Source organism: Aedes albopictus, chromosome 2 (genome assembly GCF_035046485.1).
Source record: "Aedes albopictus strain Foshan chromosome 2, AalbF5, whole genome shotgun sequence".
Classification (NCBI taxonomy): domain Eukaryota; kingdom Metazoa; phylum Arthropoda; class Insecta; order Diptera; family Culicidae; genus Aedes; species Aedes albopictus.
The window spans coordinates 233,512,978-233,531,359 of record NC_085137.1 but is presented as its reverse complement, the minus strand read 5'-3'; the positions used below and the strand labels follow the sequence as shown (position 1 = coordinate 233,531,359).

Genomic DNA, 18,382 nt, shown 5'->3' with positions numbered 1-18,382 from the left:
TCAGCGAGAAATCATGCACATAAAGGGAATGCTAGAGTAAGTGCATTTTTACATGAGATATAATGTAAAATTACATTACAATCGTGTACATTTCCGCCAACCATCGCGTAAACCATCATGGACTCCAACCGGTTACGCGACTATTGGCGGAAATTTACACGAACATAATGTAATTTTACATGATATCTCATGTAAATATGTACTAACTCTAGCATTCCCTTTATGTGCATGATTTCTCGCTGAAATTCAATTACATATTTTTTTTCTGTGCGTGTACCAGGCTAATAAAGATAGAAGTTGTGGGCAAAAGTATAGATAGTAGAGTAAACATAGATCCACGGAGATGAATCCGATGTATCCAAACGAACTCTCAAAATCGGTATCCAAACGAGCATGACGTCACGATTCCAACAACACCAATGGAGCGCATGACGTCATATTTCAACGTCACACTCTTGAAAAATACTATTCACACACTTGAAACATTTCACTCAGCTATCTATGTTTACTCTACTATCTATAGGCAAAAGCTAGAGATCTTAATGGGATGTGCAATACGCATTGCCCATTCTTTACCAATAGACGGACTATACGGTAGCGAAATCGACACTTTAGTTACAATGTCTTCTCCTCTGCATACTCCCAGGTAAGTATTCAGTTTACGATATGACTTTGTAGTATGCTTTCTGGTAGTGTTTCGTGTCTACAGGTAAACGACGCGTCGTTCCTCTACCATACACCAGTTTGCTGAGGTGACCGGATGGCATGACGAAAGGCGTCTCGAGTTTCAAATGACCAACGGAACCTGAGAGTTCATCAACTTTTCGGGAGGATGGAAGGCGCTGAGTTGCATGGGGTTCTTCAAGTTGAAGATCATTTCGGATGGATTAGTTCAGCCCTACAAGGCTCGACTCGTCGTCAAGAGAATCGAATAATACGAGATGAATTTCCCCGATAATCAGGTATGCCAGTCTTCACTACCTACTGATTTTTGCTGTTCAAATATCATCACAAGCAGCACCTGCAACATCATAAAATGTGGCTTCCTATGCTTTGGTTTAAATGAGTTGCACTGAAAGCACACGCAACTTCCATCTTGTCAATTTAGATGCATTTAAACTCCGAATTTCGTAAAGTTTCGGCTTTGTTTCATAGTAATCACAAATAACTTCGTGTTTGACATCGATTCATGGAGACAGAGTTTACATATTCCTCACAAGTGACAATACAATCAGCTTTCAGTAAATGTGCTATGTAACACACAAGAAACATCTTACTCTGGTTTGTTTGTTCAGATTATGTTCCGAATGTGTTGCGAAAAACTGGCGCATCTTTTCATTTCGATAATTTTCTAACTTGTGACAAAGAAGGTGCAATGAAGTAACAAGTAACAGTATCATTTATAGTGTGTTGATCAGCAATTCTCTCACGGAGCGTTTGGTGTAGTATGTAAGGTGAGTAGTTAATACTCCTGGTGTCCATGGTTCGAGTCTGCACAAAATCTTTTTTTATTTTTTTATCATTCCTTCTCATTCAAGTTGCATAAAGAACCTGCGCATTTTAAGTTTCATAGAAAAAGCAATTGTGTTCTATCGTCTATAATACGGACAGTGAATAAATTGCACTAAGGTTGCTGTTACTGGCTTTGAAACAAGTCATGTTGCTTGGGATAATGACGATGTGTCAGCGTTCTTGCGACGGGACTTGTCTAAAGAGTAAATAATTTTAGAGCAGCCCGAAGGATTTGTGGGTAGTGTAACTCCAAAGATGGTTTGCCGTTTGCGCAGTCTTGCATGGTCTGAAACAGATCAGTCGGATGTGGACCACAACGCAAGCTAAGAAGTTTATGCCATTCAGTTTCGACCTATGAGTTTCCTAATCAGCCGAGCTGGGCCTAATACATAAATGAGTAGTTGTTGTCCATATTCCTCAGGACCTCAGAGAAGTCATGCAAGTTCTGGGTATGCGGGTCGTTCAGTCCGAATATGCAGTACGTGTAATAGTAGCAGCAGAAGGCAAACGACAAACCCAAATAACGGAAGCATGTTTTTAACAGCTCTTCAAGCCTTGAGTGAGTGATCGATCCAAATCTCTAGCATTTTATCGTTACGTATATCAGCCTTTACTTCAACTTCGCCAGTAGCTGATCCATTTTCCATTTCCCGACAATCAGTCGGAGTACATAGACAAGTCTTACACATTCGGACCCATTTGGTGGAGTTTGACTGCAACACCTTCCTTACCAGTCAGATTAACGCCTGAGTATCCTGTGCTGTACGTAGGAGTCGTCTCCATTCTACTCGGTCCATGGCTGTGCGTATCCAATCCCGCACTCTGCGAAGGGTCGCTGCGCACCACGTCTTCTTGTACGGGTCGTATGACTTTCGAGAACCATTTTAATCGGGTTACTATCAAACTTCCTGATGATGTGGCCCACCCACCGTAGGATCTCGATTTTGGCGGTGTTGACGATTTTTGGTTCTCTCAGCAGCTGATGCAGCACGTGGTTCATTCGCCTTCTCCAAGTCCCGTCTTCCGTCTGCACTCCGCCCTAGATGACCTTCCGTTCGTAGAGTCCATGCTTCGTGCCCATAGAGGACTACCGGTCTAATCAGCGTTTTGTAGATAGTTAACTTCGTGTGACAGCGAACTTTGTTCGATCGTAGAGTTCTGCGGAGTCCAAAGCGGAGTAAGCTCGATTTCCTGCCACAATGCGTCTCTGAATTTCTCTCCTGATGCCGTTGTCAGCGGTCACCAGTGAGCCCAAGTACACAAATTCTTCAACCGCTTCGATTTCATCACCGCCAATAGAAATTCGGGGTGGCGGGCGCGGTGATTCCTCCCTGGAACCCTTTGCTATCACCAAATATACTATATTAATAATATAACTCACTTCCAACTATTTCTGGCGACCCTTTATCCTGTGCTTGTGGCGCCGCTTGTGACGAACGTGGCAACTATTACACTCTAAAAACGTATGCCCTTCAGAAATACACACGCTGTCAACATTAATGAACTAGGGATGTCAATAATCTCTTCGGTTATCGATAAATCAAAATGTTTAGTGTTTAAATAAACAAATCATATTCTTTACGTAATAGTTTTTGTACACAATATACTTTAAGTCAAAATGAATCAACAAGTACCCCCATTAGCCATAGCAATTTGACTAAAATATTTCACTTATCGGTACTTCCAAATCAAATATGCTTCTGGAAAAAATGACAATTGCGAAACGTCAAATTGCGTATGTTCCATCACTGATATCAAGACCAACAATTGAAAAGGCCACATCAACATTTTGTAAACAAACATGTTTCTGAGGCTTTTTGAACTCCACCCACACACATAACCACTACTAACAGAAAGCGCAAACATCAAGCTTTCTGTTAATGGTGGTAAGATGCGTGGGTGGATTCCAGAAGGTCCTAAGTCGACAGAAACGTGTTTGTTTACGCAATGTTGATGCGGCCTTTTCAATTGTTGGTCTTGATATACGACAGTTACAAAATATAAACTTAATATTTGATTTGTCCAATATCATAATTTGTGCAAATTGAATCCTGTACATCCCTAAATATGATTGACGACCATAACAAAAGAAAATGTCATGGAGACACGGTTAAACATATTTAGCAAATATGTGGTTTAATTTAAGGTTGATAGCCACGTTTGACGCTAGATGGTGCTGTAAGCTGTTCGCCAATTCAATGTATGGGGAACGCGGAAGTGAATCATATTGTTTATATAATATATTTGAGGGGGTTAGAAGCAAAGGGGTGTAAGTGACAAAAACCTAGTTTCGAGTAAATGAGGTTCAAAGTTTTGGACCAATTTTTCATCCCATACAAAATGTATGGAGTTTCAAAGTCAACCCAATTTTCTCAGATTTATTGTAATTTTTCTAATCATCGTAGAAACAATCTTTAAAAAGTTCCTGAAAGCTTGAAATCTGAAGAATTTTATGATATGCTCAGCTCAAAATCGACAAAATGGTCACTTACACCCCTTTGATTCTGGGTCCCTCATTTGCTATCACGTACTTTGTCTTCGACGCATTAATGACTAATCCGATTCTCCTGGCTTCACTCTTTAGTCGGATGTACGTTTCCGCCATCGTCTCAAATTTAAGAGCCATAATATCAATATCATCAGTGAAACTAAGCAGCTGAACGGACTTTGTGAAAATCGTCCCACTCGTGTTTATCCCCGCTCTTCTTATTACACCCTCTAACGCAATGTTAAACAGCAAGCACGAAAGACCACCACCTTGCAGTAACCCTCTACGAGATTCGAAGAAACTCGAGTGTGTCTCTGATACTTGAACTACGCACATCACTCGATCCATCGTCGCCTTGATTAATCGTATCAGTTTATCTGGGAATCCGTATTCGTGCATAATCTGCCATAGCTGTTCTCGATCGATTGCGTCAAACGCCGTTTTGAAATCGATGAACAAGTGATGTGTGGGCACGTTGTATTCGCGGCATTTCTGCAACACCTGGCGGATGGCGAACATCTGGTCCGTTGTAGCGTGTTCACCCATGAATCCAGCCTGATATTGCCCCACGAACTCTCTTGCAATCGGTGATAGACGGCGGCATATAATTTTAGAGAGTACCTTGTAGGCAACACTCAGTTGTGACCAGTCGCTTCGCGATGTTCACTCTTTTTCAAAGATTTTCAGTCTGACTCAGTGGAATAAATAAATTTAAGAGGGAAGACAAAGGATTGCATTAGCTAGCTAGTAGGGGAGATTATGCTTAATATTAAGATAAAATAAATTAATTAATAAATACCTAAAATATTAGTAAAACAGGCAGCTATATATAAACATACCCATGCAATTACCATATCAGATAGATAGGAGGACGGCAAACAGTCAAATCAAAATTTTATACAAACACAGAACACAATTTGTTAAGCGACAGACAACACTACACACCCACAATACACCCCACGCTGACTGCGCTTGGTAGCCGATGCAGTTTGGCACTTGAGCAGCTACCAATGGACGGAAAAAGGACTATTCGCCGGTTCCGAGTAGGCAGGGAGCCCGAGACTCGTCCACTTGCTAGAGGGCTACGAAAGAATTAACACCTCTCGAAGATTAAGTCTAACCAAAAGTGATAATTGCTCTAAAGTACTGGGAACGTTTAGATTCCCCAAAGTGAACGGAAGCCAGTGACGGGTCGCGAACGGCAGTACCAGTAAAGTTTACCCACGAACACCACAGTACTGGCCAATACTTACCGTTCGTAGATCCCGTTAACGTGTTGTGCCAATCCGGTCAAATCCGTGGTGAAGAAGAAGACGGACGGCGGGCTGGGAAGTTCCTTACCCCACATCCACCGAACCCACGAACTGGGGACGAATTGCACCCCGAACATTAAAGTGTGTCCGTAGCACGAAACGGAGAAGTGAAGCCCCAAGTTTCGGACGGAAACGAAGACCACGAGGACGTACCGAATCGGTTCTGCAGCATCGTCGGTAATCCGGCGGACGAGTAGTGCCACAACGAGGACCATTCTTCCCGGCGAAGCGAGACCGCTCCAAGACCACGAGTGTGGAGTGAAGGTGTTCCGGGTCCGCAGAAGGATTCCGGTGGACGAGACGTACCAAGCCGGCCACGGCAGGACGCCCGTGAGCCCCACGTGGAACTTCGGCCGGCGAAGCCATTCAACGAGGACCAAGCGACGGTCAGATCAGCAGCGCGGTTCCAGGCAGCGTCATCAGGGCCCCACACTGACACCACACACTATCGTAAGTACTGTGATAGGGCATAGATAGGGTCGTAGGGACTTAGGTTACCTTTGAATAAAGCCGTCAAACATTCCAATCCTTTGTTTCCCCTCTTCTCGCAAAGCCTCAGCGGAACTAGCCGACCCTGAGTGGGCTGGGAGTCCTTGGGACTGAGCGGGCGTAACGAAAAAAGGTTACATTTTGGCGACCAACAAAAAAAATAGTTCCTATTTTTTTGAGGTTAGCGAGGGAGGAAAACGATAGCGATAATCGTTTACGCCGGTGATTCTGGTAATTGATTCCAATCGGCCAATGTTGAATAGCTGATGTACATAGCTTTGTACAAAAGTTGCACGTGAATAGATTTTTAACAAATTTTTCGATTAATGCACTTGGAATCGTGGTTCCGAATTGTGTCAACCAAATCTGGGCATTCATTAGCATTTTTTTTCATCAATTTTTGCTTGATCATCATCACAAATCGTCACTAACACGAGAGCTTTCCGTGGGTTATCAAATTGGATGAAAACACCTCAACTTGGCAATTACGTAATCATTTATTCGTAGGCATTTCTTGTAGCACTTTTAACAAATTTTGTTCGGTGACAAACACTATGGATCACTTCATATCCCAGTATTTCGGGATGAACGTTGCTCATCTTCATGATGAGGAGCTGTCGCACGAATTGCAAATTCGGCGGATCGAAGAGCATGGTGAAGCACGATCTGTCCTCGAACGAAAGTGTAGAGCTGAGCTGAAAAGAGAAGGGTCAGGGAAATGTTCGGAAATTGAATATGAGAAAACATGGGAGACTATTATCGAAGAGTTGGAAGTGTGCGATAAACAGGTCCAAGAGATTAAACAAGTGTTAGATGCCAGATTGCACAGAAAAGCTCCCGACCAGCATCACAAATCTAGACTGCTGCACTATTTGTTTCGCTTGTTACGAGCAAAAGCTCATACTACGGATGAATCCGAACTGAACTCTATTTCAGAGTTAGCTGGAAAATGTGTGAGGCTACTCAACACATTCTACTCGATTCCGCGTATCCTGAGATACGACGAGCAGAAATTGACATTGTGAATGATAGCTTGCGAAAGGTACGGTATGCGTTTCCCGAGGAGATAACAAGAACTCCTACTGCCGGCCAACCAACAAACCTCGAAACGGGTGATGTTGGCGATGCTATCGTTCAGGAAGGGTTTTTAGCCGGTACTGATGAAAATGATGAAGGCAAACACGAAGAAGCTGTTGGTGGAGAACCGGAAAATGAGATTGAGATCCTCAGAATTGAGAATTCTCAGTTGAAATCCATGCTAGATCAATTGCTGACTAGAATGGAATCCTTAGAAACACAGCTTCCAAACGCGAACAAATCCCATCAGCAGTCTAAGAATAGCACGAAGGTCGGTGAACCCGAAGATTCGGAGGATCCTGAAGATTGCGAGTTAGTGAATGTCGCCAAGCCAAAGTTCTCGTATAGAGAGTTTATGGATTGGTTGGTCCAAGACCAGAATTTGTTGCAAGGTGTTCCACGATCAGATGAGCGGAACTCGCAAAGTCCGAGAAACGTAGTACTTACACGACAGCCGACTAATGCTGCAGTTTCTTCAAGTCGTGGCAATCCGGTACAGGATTGTTCTGGCAACCGATTGGCCATTCATAAGTGGAAAATCCATTATGATGGTGCTGACAACGGCCGGCGACTAATCGAATTTTTACGCGAAGTAGAGTTCACCGCGCGATCAGAAGGATTCTCGAAACAAGAGTTGTACAATTCCGCGTATCACTTACTGATTGGCAAAGCACGATCCTGGTACATGGAGGTCAATGCACAGAATGAGCTCCTTACTTGGGATAACCTCGTGAGTGAGATGAAACGAGAGTTTCTGCCACCTGATATCGACTATCAGCACGAGAGGCAAGCTCATTTACGAAAGCAGGGCACGAGAGAGCGTTTCCAGGATTACTACCTGGAAATGACTCGTATCTTCCGAAACATGACTGTGCCTCTGGACGAAGCGAAAAAGTTTCAAATACTTTTCCGCAATCTGCGCTCCGAGTACAAGAGTGCAATGTTAGCAGCTAACATAAACACCATTGCAAGGATGAGAGAGTTCGGGAAGAATTTCGACTCGATCAACTGGCAATGGTACACCAGGACTGAGAAGGACAGTAGTAGTAGAGGGTACAGGTCGACGGAGAGGCAAGTCAACGAGATTGGCGAGGGGAAGAAGCCATCGTCGAACACGAATCGACCATGGAAAAGTGAAACGTTCAGGAGAGAGTTTACTAACTCGAACCGACCTCAAAACTACAAGAACCCACCAATACAAAATACTAAGCCGAGCCAACAAAGCTCGAATCCAAAGACTCCCGAACCGAAACAGGGACAACCGATAAAACCAGACAATCAGAAGCCAGGTCCAAGTAAGAGCTTCAATCCGATGGAAAGAATTTTGAAAGCATATGTTCCGTTGAAGCGAGGAACATGCTTTAATTGCCACAATTTTGGGCACAATTCTACGCAATGTTCCCAAGAAAAGCAGGTCTTCTGCGATGTCTGTGGTTTTCCTGGTTTTGTGCAGAAGGATTGTCCGTTTTGCGCTTCAAAAAACACGGACAAGACTGCTCAGTGAGGCAGAGTAGTCTGGATTCACAGTCATCAAGTCCTCCGAACAACGACACCGGTTCAATTAATTGTATTCTTACTCAGCTCGGTTATCAATCTATGGCTTCGACATCCCCGTGCGAGGAGGTTAACACCATCTTTCTCCACCCACAGGGCGACAATAGGCCATTCGTGAGAATCGAGTTGCTAGGAATAAAATTAGTTGCACTCCTAGACAGTGGAACCAATAGAAACATTCTGGGTAAAGGATCAGAACGTCTCATGGCGAATCTGAACCTTAACTACACACCATCGGATATGACCTTAATAACCGCTGAAGGGCATCCAGTACAGGTATTGGGTGAAATTTCGGTCCCCGTTTTGTTCAACGGAATCACAAGAATCGTCTCCTTCGTAGTTGCGCCTTCCTTGAAGCGTCATTGCTATCTGGGAATGTCGTTTTGGGACCAGTTTGGTATTTACCCCTCTCTCAGAGATTCGTTCATCGAAACGATCGACGACTCCGAAGAGTTACCCGAAGATGAGATTTCTTTGTCACCCGAAGAGCTCAACGAGCTGGAAGAAGTTAAAGCTCTGTTTCTGATACCTGAGCCTGGGAATATTGGATGCACTCACCTTCTCACACATACCATAGAACTCAGGGACGAATTTCGTGAGCAACCTCCGATTCGTAAAAATCCATACCCATGGAGCCCTGAGGTACAACGTAAAATCTACACCGCGCTGGACAATATGATCAAAGACGATATTGTCGAACGATCTTGCTCAGATTGGTCCCAACCAGTCGTTCCAGTCGCAAAGCGAGGTAGTGATGCAGTTAGGCTTTGCTTGGATGCGAGGAAGTTAAACGAGCGCACCAAACGCGACGCATATCCACTTCCTCACCAAACGCGCATTCTGAGTCGTTTGGGGTCGTTCAAATACCTCACGACGATAGATTTGAGCCAAGCCTTTTTGCAGATCCCTCTCTGTCCTCAATCACGTCCATACACCGCCTTTTCCGTCCCTGGAAGAGGCCTATATCAGTTTAAGCGCCTACCGTTCGGTCTGGCGAACAGTCCGGCGACGCTCAGCAAACTGATGGACCGTGTGCTGGGTTTCGGAGAGCTGGAGCCCAACATATTCGTCTACTTGGACGACATTGTTGTGGCGTCCAAGACTTTCAAGGAGCATATTGCTCACTTGAAAGAGTTAGCGAGGAGATTACGGGAGGCCAATTTGCGCATAAATATAACGAAATCGAAGTTTTGCGTACCGGAATTGCCGTATCTAGGCTATATTTTATCGAAGGACGGTCTGAGGCCCAATCCGGATCGCGTGCATGCGATCGTCGCGTATGAGGTCCCCAAATCGGTCCGTGCACTCCGCAGATTCCTCGGTATGGCCAATTATTACCGACGGTTTATTGACCAGTTCAGTGCACTTACGGTACCTTTGACTAATTTACTGAAAAGTAAACCAAAGAAGGTCGAGTGGAGCCAAGAAGCCGATCAGGCATTCCGGGCCATTAAAGAAAAACTTATAAGCGCACCCGTTATGGCCAACCCTAATTTCAATCTGCCATTTACGGTCCAGACAGATGCGAGTGATCACGCCATCGCTGGCATCTTGACCCAAATTCACGATGGACAAGAAAAAGTCATCGCATTCCACTCGGAAAAGTTAAAGGGCGCGGAATTAAATTACCACGCCGCAGAGAAAGAGGGATTGGCGGCTCTCCGGTGTATCGACAAATTTCGCTGCTACATCGAGGGAACCCAATTCACTCTAGTGACCGATTCGTCAGCGCTCACATTCATAATGCGGGCTAAATGGCGAACATCATCTCGACTTTCGCGATGGAGTATTGAGTTACAACAATATAACATGGTTCTCAGACATCGCAAGGGCAAGGAAAACGTCGTTCCCGACGCCTTGTCGAGATCGATGGAAATTGCCGAGATAGACACCCGAACTGACTGGTACTCACGATTGTACGATTCAGTCAAAGAAGACCCCGAAAAATTCATCGATTTTAAAATAGAGGGCAACAAACTTTTCAAATACGTGAACACACAGTCCGACGTGTTTGACTATTCGTTTGACTGGAAGCTATGTATTCCCGAACACATGCGTCCGGAGATACTAGCCAAAGAACATGATGAGTCGTTCCATATAGGTTTTGAGAAAACGGTGGACAAAATCAAAAAACGTTATTACTGGCCGCGCATGTCAGCCGAGATAAAACGTTATGTTGCGAACTGTGAAACATGCAAGCGGATTAAGCACTCGACAACATCAGTTGTCCCAGAAATGGGCAACCAACGTATCACCACAAAGCCTTTCCAAATTCTTACGCTTGACTACATTCAGTCTCTTCCGAGGAGTTCTCGAGGGAATTGCCATCTTCTCGTCCTTATGGACGTGTTCTCGAAATATTGCCTTCTGACTCCTGTGCGCAAGATTTCTTCCAGTAGCGTGTGTGAGATTTTGGAACAGCAATGGTTCCGAAGGTTGTCTGTACCGCAGTACATAATCTCCGACAACGCAACCACTTTCCACTCTAAAGAGTTTCAGGAAATGTTGGCGAAATATGAAGTACAACATTGGGCCAGCGCCAGACACCATAGTCAGGCGAATCCCACCGAACGACTAAATCGCACCATAAATGCTATGATCCGCAGTTATGTGCGCGACAATCAGAAACTATGGGACACTCAAATCTCGGAGATCGAGTTTGTTCTCAATAATAGCATACATGCGACAACGAAATTTACTCCATTTAGGGTAATTTTCGGTCACGAGATCGTGACGAAAGGGACAGAACATCGACACTCAGGAAATGAGCATGAGTTGTCCGAAGATGAGAGGATGGAGAAGATGCAGGTAGTTAGCAAATCAATCTACGAGAAGGTAGTGAGCAATCTCCGAAAAGGCCACGAAACTACCAAGAAGAGATACGACCTTAGGCACAAACGATACTCTCCAACTTTCGATATTGGTCAGAGGGTATTCAAGCGAACTTTCCGTCAGTCTTCAGCGGGCGATCATTTCAACGCCAAGCTGGGAGAGGTTTATGAGCCGTGCACGATCGTTGCGAAGAAAGGCACCTGCTCGTACGAGGTCGCTGACCCCAACGGCAGAAGCCTTGGTGTATTTGCAGCAGGCGATTTAAAAGCCTAGTGTACATAGAATGTATGTCTGATGTTTAGATCTGTTGTTAATTGTGATTATGTGGAATAGATGTGATGTGATTGTGGTCATCGTTAATAAGATGTTTGAAGACCCGATGTCAGTCCTTTCCGGCAACCCAAACCATTTTGCAACAGAGGTCTATTGGATGTATCCCGGGATAGATAAATGTAAGTGTATAGGTACCTATAATTTGTTTGTTTTCTTATTATAAGTGATCGATTTGTGTAGCCAACTTTGTCACTTGTCGTTCAAATCGTTAATTGTAATTTGATTTGGACAAGTTGTTGGCTCAGGCTACACTCACTGACCCAAATAGTGTTTTCTTTAGTAAAGCTTTATATCTACTATTTGAGCAGCCACAAATTCAGCTTTTGTGACCTTCCAAAAGGTCAACCTTATAACTACGAACCCATTTACAAGCCATAGCACAATGTTTCATCCAATTTTATGCGAAATCGTTTGGAAAACTACAGAATTGACAAAGATGAGATTCTGAATGAATGATCAAGGGCCCATTATTCGATACACATTGATATAACTCGTCATTGTCGCCGCGGCAAAGTTACGGTAGTTTGCCACACGAATTCCATGCAATGGATGAAGCAACCAGTTTAACAGCAGTTGACACTAGAATTACGGTCTAACGAAGACCATACTTCGATCTTGCTCTTAGAATATCAAGTTTTGTTCGGATATCGTTGTTGTTTGTTAATGTATAATTTTCGTTTTTTTTTTTTGGATCATGATTCCTGTTTACGTTACTAGTTTATCGTTTATTTGTTAAATTTACCACGGTTGTGACTATTTGTCATTTTTGTGTACACTATTTGTTCACCATAGCCCTACTTTGGTACAGGTGCGGTATGGCGAGAGTTGTTATTTGGTTTTCTTTAAAATTATTAATTACATTAATAATTTTTTCCCGAGCGGTGCGGTAGTGTGACCAGTCGCTTCGCGATGTTCACTCTTTTTCAAAGATTTTCAGTCTGACTCAGTGGAATAAATAAATTTAAGAGGGAAGACAAAGGATTGCATTAGCTAGCTAGTAGGGGAGATTATGCTTAATATTAAGATAAAATAAATTAATTAATAAATACCTAAAATATTAGTAAAACAGGCAGCTATATATAAACATACCCATGCAATTACCATATCAGATAGATAGGAGGACGGCAAACAGTCAAATCAAAATTTTATACAAACACAGAACACAATTTGTTAAGCGACAGACAACACTACACACCCACAATACACCCCACGCTGACTGCGCTTGGTAGCCGATGCAGTTTGGCACTTGAGCAGCTACCAATGGACGGAAAAAGGACTATTCGCCGGTTCCGAGTAGGCAGGGAGCCCGAGACTCGTCCACTTGCTAGAGGGCTACGAAAGAATTAACACCTCTCGAAGATTAAGTCTAACCAAAAGTGATAATTGCTCTAAAGTACTGGGAACGTTTAGATTCCCCAAAGTGAACGGAAGCCAGTGACGGGTCGCGAACGGCAGTACCAGTAAAGTTTACCCACGAACACCACAGTACTGGCCAATACTTACCGTTCGTAGATCCCGTTAACGTGTTGTGCCAATCCGGTCAAATCCGTGGTGAAGAAGAAGACGGACGGCGGGCTGGGAAGTTCCTTACCCCACATCCACCGAACCCACGAACTGGGGACGAATTGCACCCCGAACATTAAAGTGTGTCCGTAGCACGAAACGGAGAAGTGAAGCCCCAAGTTTCGGACGGAAACGAAGACCACGAGGACGTACCGAATCGGTTCTGCAGCATCGTCGGTAATCCGGCGGACGAGTAGTGCCACAACGAGGACCATTCTTCCCGGCGAAGCGAGACCGCTCCAAGACCACGAGTGTGGAGTGAAGGTGTTCCGGGTCCGCAGAAGGATTCCGGTGGACGAGACGTACCAAGCCGGCCACGGCAGGACGCCCGTGAGCCCCACGTGGAACTTCGGCCGGCGAAGCCATTCAACGAGGACCAAGCGACGGTCAGATCAGCAGCGCGGTTCCAGGCAGCGTCATCAGGGCCCCACACTGACACCACACACTATCGTAAGTACTGTGATAGGGCATAGATAGGGTCGTAGGGACTTAGGTTACCTTTGAATAAAGCCGTCAAACATTCCAATCCTTTGTTTCCCCTCTTCTCGCAAAGCCTCAGCGGAACTAGCCGACCCTGAGTGGGCTGGGAGTCCTTGGGACTGAGCGGGCGTAACGAAGGTAGGTTACACAGTAGTGTGATCGCGCGATAGTTCCTGCAATCCAACTTGTCGCCCTTTTTGTAGATGGGGCACACGTCACCTTCCATCCATTCCTTCGATAATACTTCCTCCTCCCAAATCTTGGTAATGACCCAGTGTAGTGCTTTCACCAGTGTTTCTCCACCGTATTTTAGAAGCTCGCTTGGTAGTTGATCTGCTCCAGCGGCTTTGTTGTTTTTCAACCGACCAACTAGCTCCCCAATCTCTTGGAGGTTAGGGGCTGGAAATCTTTCGTCCTGCGCACGTACTCCTATACCTGTTACCACGCTACATTCGGTGCTTGCAACGTCGCCATTGAGGTGATCATCGTAATGCTGCCACCACCTCTCGATTATCTCACGCTCGTTCGTGAGAAGATTCCCGTGATTGTCTCGGTATATGTCGGCTTGTGGTACGAAGCCTCTGCGCGAGTGGTTCAGCTTCTCGTAGAGCTTCCGTATGTCCTTAGCGCTGTACAACTCTTCCATCGTTTCGCGTTCTCGTTCTTCCTGCTGGCGCTTCTTCCTCCCGAAGACTGAGATCTGCCTGTTCCGCGCCTGTCTATAACGTGCCTCATTTGACCTCGTACGGTGTGGCGACATTCGCTGCATTCTTCTCGCTTTTCCACTGTTCACATTCGTCGTTGTATCAGTCGTTTCTGTGATTCGGAGTCGCGAAGCCTGCTGTAGCCGAGGTACTACCTATGGCGGATCGGATTCCCTCCAGCCATCTTCAAGTGTAGCTGTACTAAATTGCTCTTCCGTTGGTAGGGCCTCTACTAACTGCTGCGCGTAGTCTTGTACCATTTCTACGTTCCGCAGCCTCTCAATGTTGAGCCGCGACTTTAACACCTTCCTTACCAGCTACATTATTGCTCTCTATCTGGTGAATAACATCCTTTACCTCACTCGGCGAGGGAGTCAGTTGGTTCTAATTACCCATCATGCTGTCATTGTCATTTCTTACTCTGTCATATTTCCTTATGCCAGCATTCAATGCATCATTCAGATGTTCGTCGAAGTGTTGCTTCCACCTTTCGACGACCTCATGTTCGTCATCATACAGGAGGTTTCTGTCATTAGCCCTGCACATTTCGGTTTGCTGCACGAAGCCTTTACAGGATGCGTTGAGCTTCTGGTTGAGCTTCCGAGTATACTGTGAATGACAAAGCAGTTCCATTCCCTCGCACTCTGCTTCTTCCAGGCGTCATTTTTTTCCTCCCAAAAGTGGCAGGTCTGATGTATCCACGTTTATTTGTTTGTTCGTTCCATGTTTTGCTGGGTTTATGTTATAAAGCAAATCCAAAGGAGCATATGATTGTGTTGACTTTGTGGATTGCCTTCAATCACCATACCACATGTTTGGACTATCTCATGCTTTAAACTAACAACGACAGTCTGCAACTTTAAGCATTACATCCAAGATTTAATTATAGGCGGCAAGTTTGAACTCCCTGATTACCACTCCAGCATAGCTAGGTTTTAATACATCGAAGCCGTGCCAAATTTTCCATTCACTTCTATCCATAAAGCAGCCGAGGCACACCCTGAACAAACAGCAGAACCATTTATCAACATCGGGACCGATTAAGGCGGATAGCGTAAATTGCTTTTTCAACATCATCGGCAAACACTGTCACCAATCTTCCCAAGTTGAGGAAAGTGCGGATGAGTGCGAGCAGTGCAGCCAGCCGGCCACCCACCCAGACAGCCAGCTGTCAAAGAGCTCGTCATCATCATTTTCGAGTTCATCAAAAGAATGAACCCCATTTCGCATCTCCATCATCAGAGCAGCAGCTCAGGCTCAGGCTCGGCTTAGTGGTGGAGGACATTCTGCAATTTCTTGCACACTCCACTCGCTCCTCCTCCATCTGTCGTTGTTCCGGTGAAACGCGGATAAGCCTGGATACCGAGTACCAGCTAACGACACAATAATTAATGTACCAGTAGCACCAGCACTCCGGATTAAAGGGCAAAGCTAATGACAGGGGATGACCGGACCGGTGGTAGAATCGTCCGTCGTGATGGCCGCTGCTGAATGAAATCAGGGAAATCAGGGTAAAATGCGCAGATCAAGTACACTCAGCGAAAAAAACTAGCGAAACTCTTCGAAAAACCTTATGAAAATTTGCTATAACTAATTCTTATGGATGACATAAGAATACCTTATGAAAATTGATCATGCTTGCTATGACAAATTTCATAAGATAGACTTATGAAAAGATCAAAAAAATCTTAAAATGATGCAGACTGGATTCGATCCATGAACGTCGGGATCACCGAGCCCGTGTTTTAACCACACGGCTACCGACGCTTGAGAATACCAAGTTGCTAAACATCAATAAAAGCCACGCTGTGAGACGATTTTACGTCATAGAGTGGCCTTATGAAATTCATCCGAATCGTTATGAATTATTTACAGGCCGTTTCATAAGTTGGGCCTTATGAAAATCTTAAGGTTATTTGGCTGAGTGTAGGAACACATTTCTACATTCACGGGATTTGAGTAAATTGATCACCCCTAGTGTTAATCTGTTTGCCTTTAGTGGTGTTTCGATTGAAGTTGCAACTACAAACTGTGTAGTTGCATAAGCACATGCTCTAAGACTTCACGCAAAATTTTAAAAACATAAAAATATTTCAAATGGATTCAAAATATCAAGTACAAAAAGTCAAATACATTTTACAATGCTTGTTTTTTCCACTTCCTCTCATTCCTGACAAGAGATCGCAAAGTGTTATTCATTATTACAGATACATCGACAAGCCATTCGGAAGCATCAGGCAGAAGGCAAGTTTCGTGATGGATATCGTTCGCAATAGTAGCGAGCGAGTTTGATGCGATGTTGGTAGAGTTGTTTGATGGTGGCAAAAGACGAAGACAGCGAGTGAAAAGTCAGTCAAATTGAACTTACCAATTAGCAGATTAATTCCCTCCGTCAGGTCCTTGTCGTACAGGGTGACCAGCTTCTTGCCGTCCACGACCAGCGGGGTGATGTCGAGCAGGACGCCCTCGGTGATGTCGCAATTTTCGTGCCCGAGCCGTGTCACCTGGTAGACTGCCGTCGTCGTGTGATGGGCACTGATTTTAATTGGAAAAGTGCAAGAGAGGAGAAAAGGAAAAAACAGATGATTAATGGTACTTTGTTTAGCGAACCGGCAGGCGGGAAAAGACGTAATGGAGAAAATTAAGACGTTCCAATGGCGTTGCGTGTGTTGTTATCGTTCATTCTTCTTCTTGACGTAACGTCCTTACTGGGTCAAAGCCTGCTTCTCAGCTTGGTGTTCTATGAACACATCCACAGTTTCTACCTGAGAATTTCCTCTGCCAATAACCATTTTGAATGTGAACATCCTGTGGTCGGCACGAAGGTACTCTATGATAATCAAGCGTAGCTGCTATTGAGGAGATGCGGTGTTCTTGATCTGGTGAACGTGAGTTCAGGACGATGAATTCCATCGCCAACACTTCTCTAAAGTGCAAAAATTCATCATCTGCAGCAATTAGGCAGAACATGGAGTCGGTCAAAGTGATCGAGTTGCAAATGAGGCCAGTTATGAAGTGAAAACCGGTTGGCCAAATATTTTTATTTATCAACATCTATGCGCCAACAAACGATAAACTGGATGACACGAAGGACTTGTTTTTGCGAAATCACTCGGCAAAACCTCAGGTTGATAAAATGGAGCTTTCCGTCCAGTAGTTTGTAAGGAGAGATCTCCACTACCAATGAAAAGATTAGTTACCTTCGCTGAACCTGAAGTTATAAGTAGTTTCCGGCTAAGAATAGCACTACGGATTATCTGTTCCAGAAGTAATAGTATAGAGATAAGTGACATTTCAACACACGTACACTAGCTTGAATTTTTCCATACACAAAAATGCACGCCAATTCAAAGGCTATTCAGATTGCATATGAAAATATTACCCAATTGATTTGGGTAAAACGGCTAAATTATGATAAAACTAACAACCGGGGTAAGAGTGCATATATTTTCCCTCAAGTTTCACAACTACACCTACAAAAGAGACACGCAAACATTTGAACGTGATTACCACTATAGGGATATTGGGGCAGCAGGGGCGAGTCAGCCGCGTAGTTACCGGCTTAGAAAAGGACTACTAATCCCAATTCAAGGTGTCAAGCGTCCCATGCCGAGGAATGATTGATCGAGGGGGTGAAAAAGATGTTCGATTATCAACGGAGCCTGTGGGGTACCTGGGCACTAAGGTGGCCCACACTTATATGAAAAACAAAAATTTCGAAAAATGCCAAGTCTTACCTCCTCAATCAGTTGTTTTTGACTCCCAGAAGCTACGTTCAAAATTTGAGCAAAATCGATTGAGCCTAAGGGGGCGCTCAAAACGCATGAAGTTTGTATGGGAAAACTTGGCCCAATGTATGCAGAAATTTTCAGTTTTCAAATTTTGCCGCTAGGTGGCGCTGTAAGCATTCAATAATCGAACCCTTTGGTATTATTGTAGGTAACTATATGCCAAACAACTTTGTCGAAGACCGCAAAGTGATCCAACGTCTGTGAAAAAAGTTATACCCTAGGAAAAGTGAGGATAAACTTTTTTAT

The 18,382-nt window shown here is 44.3% G+C and overlaps 1 protein-coding gene across 3 annotated transcripts in view; it reads right to left on the bottom strand.

Moving 5' to 3' along the window:
- LOC109401076 (uncharacterized) overlaps positions 1–18,382 on the bottom strand; it is a 632,275-nt gene that overhangs the window by 188,970 nt on the left and 424,923 nt on the right. For all 3 annotated transcript variants that reach the window (XM_062851342.1, XM_062851340.1, XM_062851341.1), the window contains exon 4: positions 16,714–16,880. In XM_062851342.1, the coding sequence (XP_062707326.1) occupies positions 16,714–16,880 (167 nt within the window). The remainder of the gene's footprint in view (positions 1–16,713; positions 16,881–18,382) is intronic.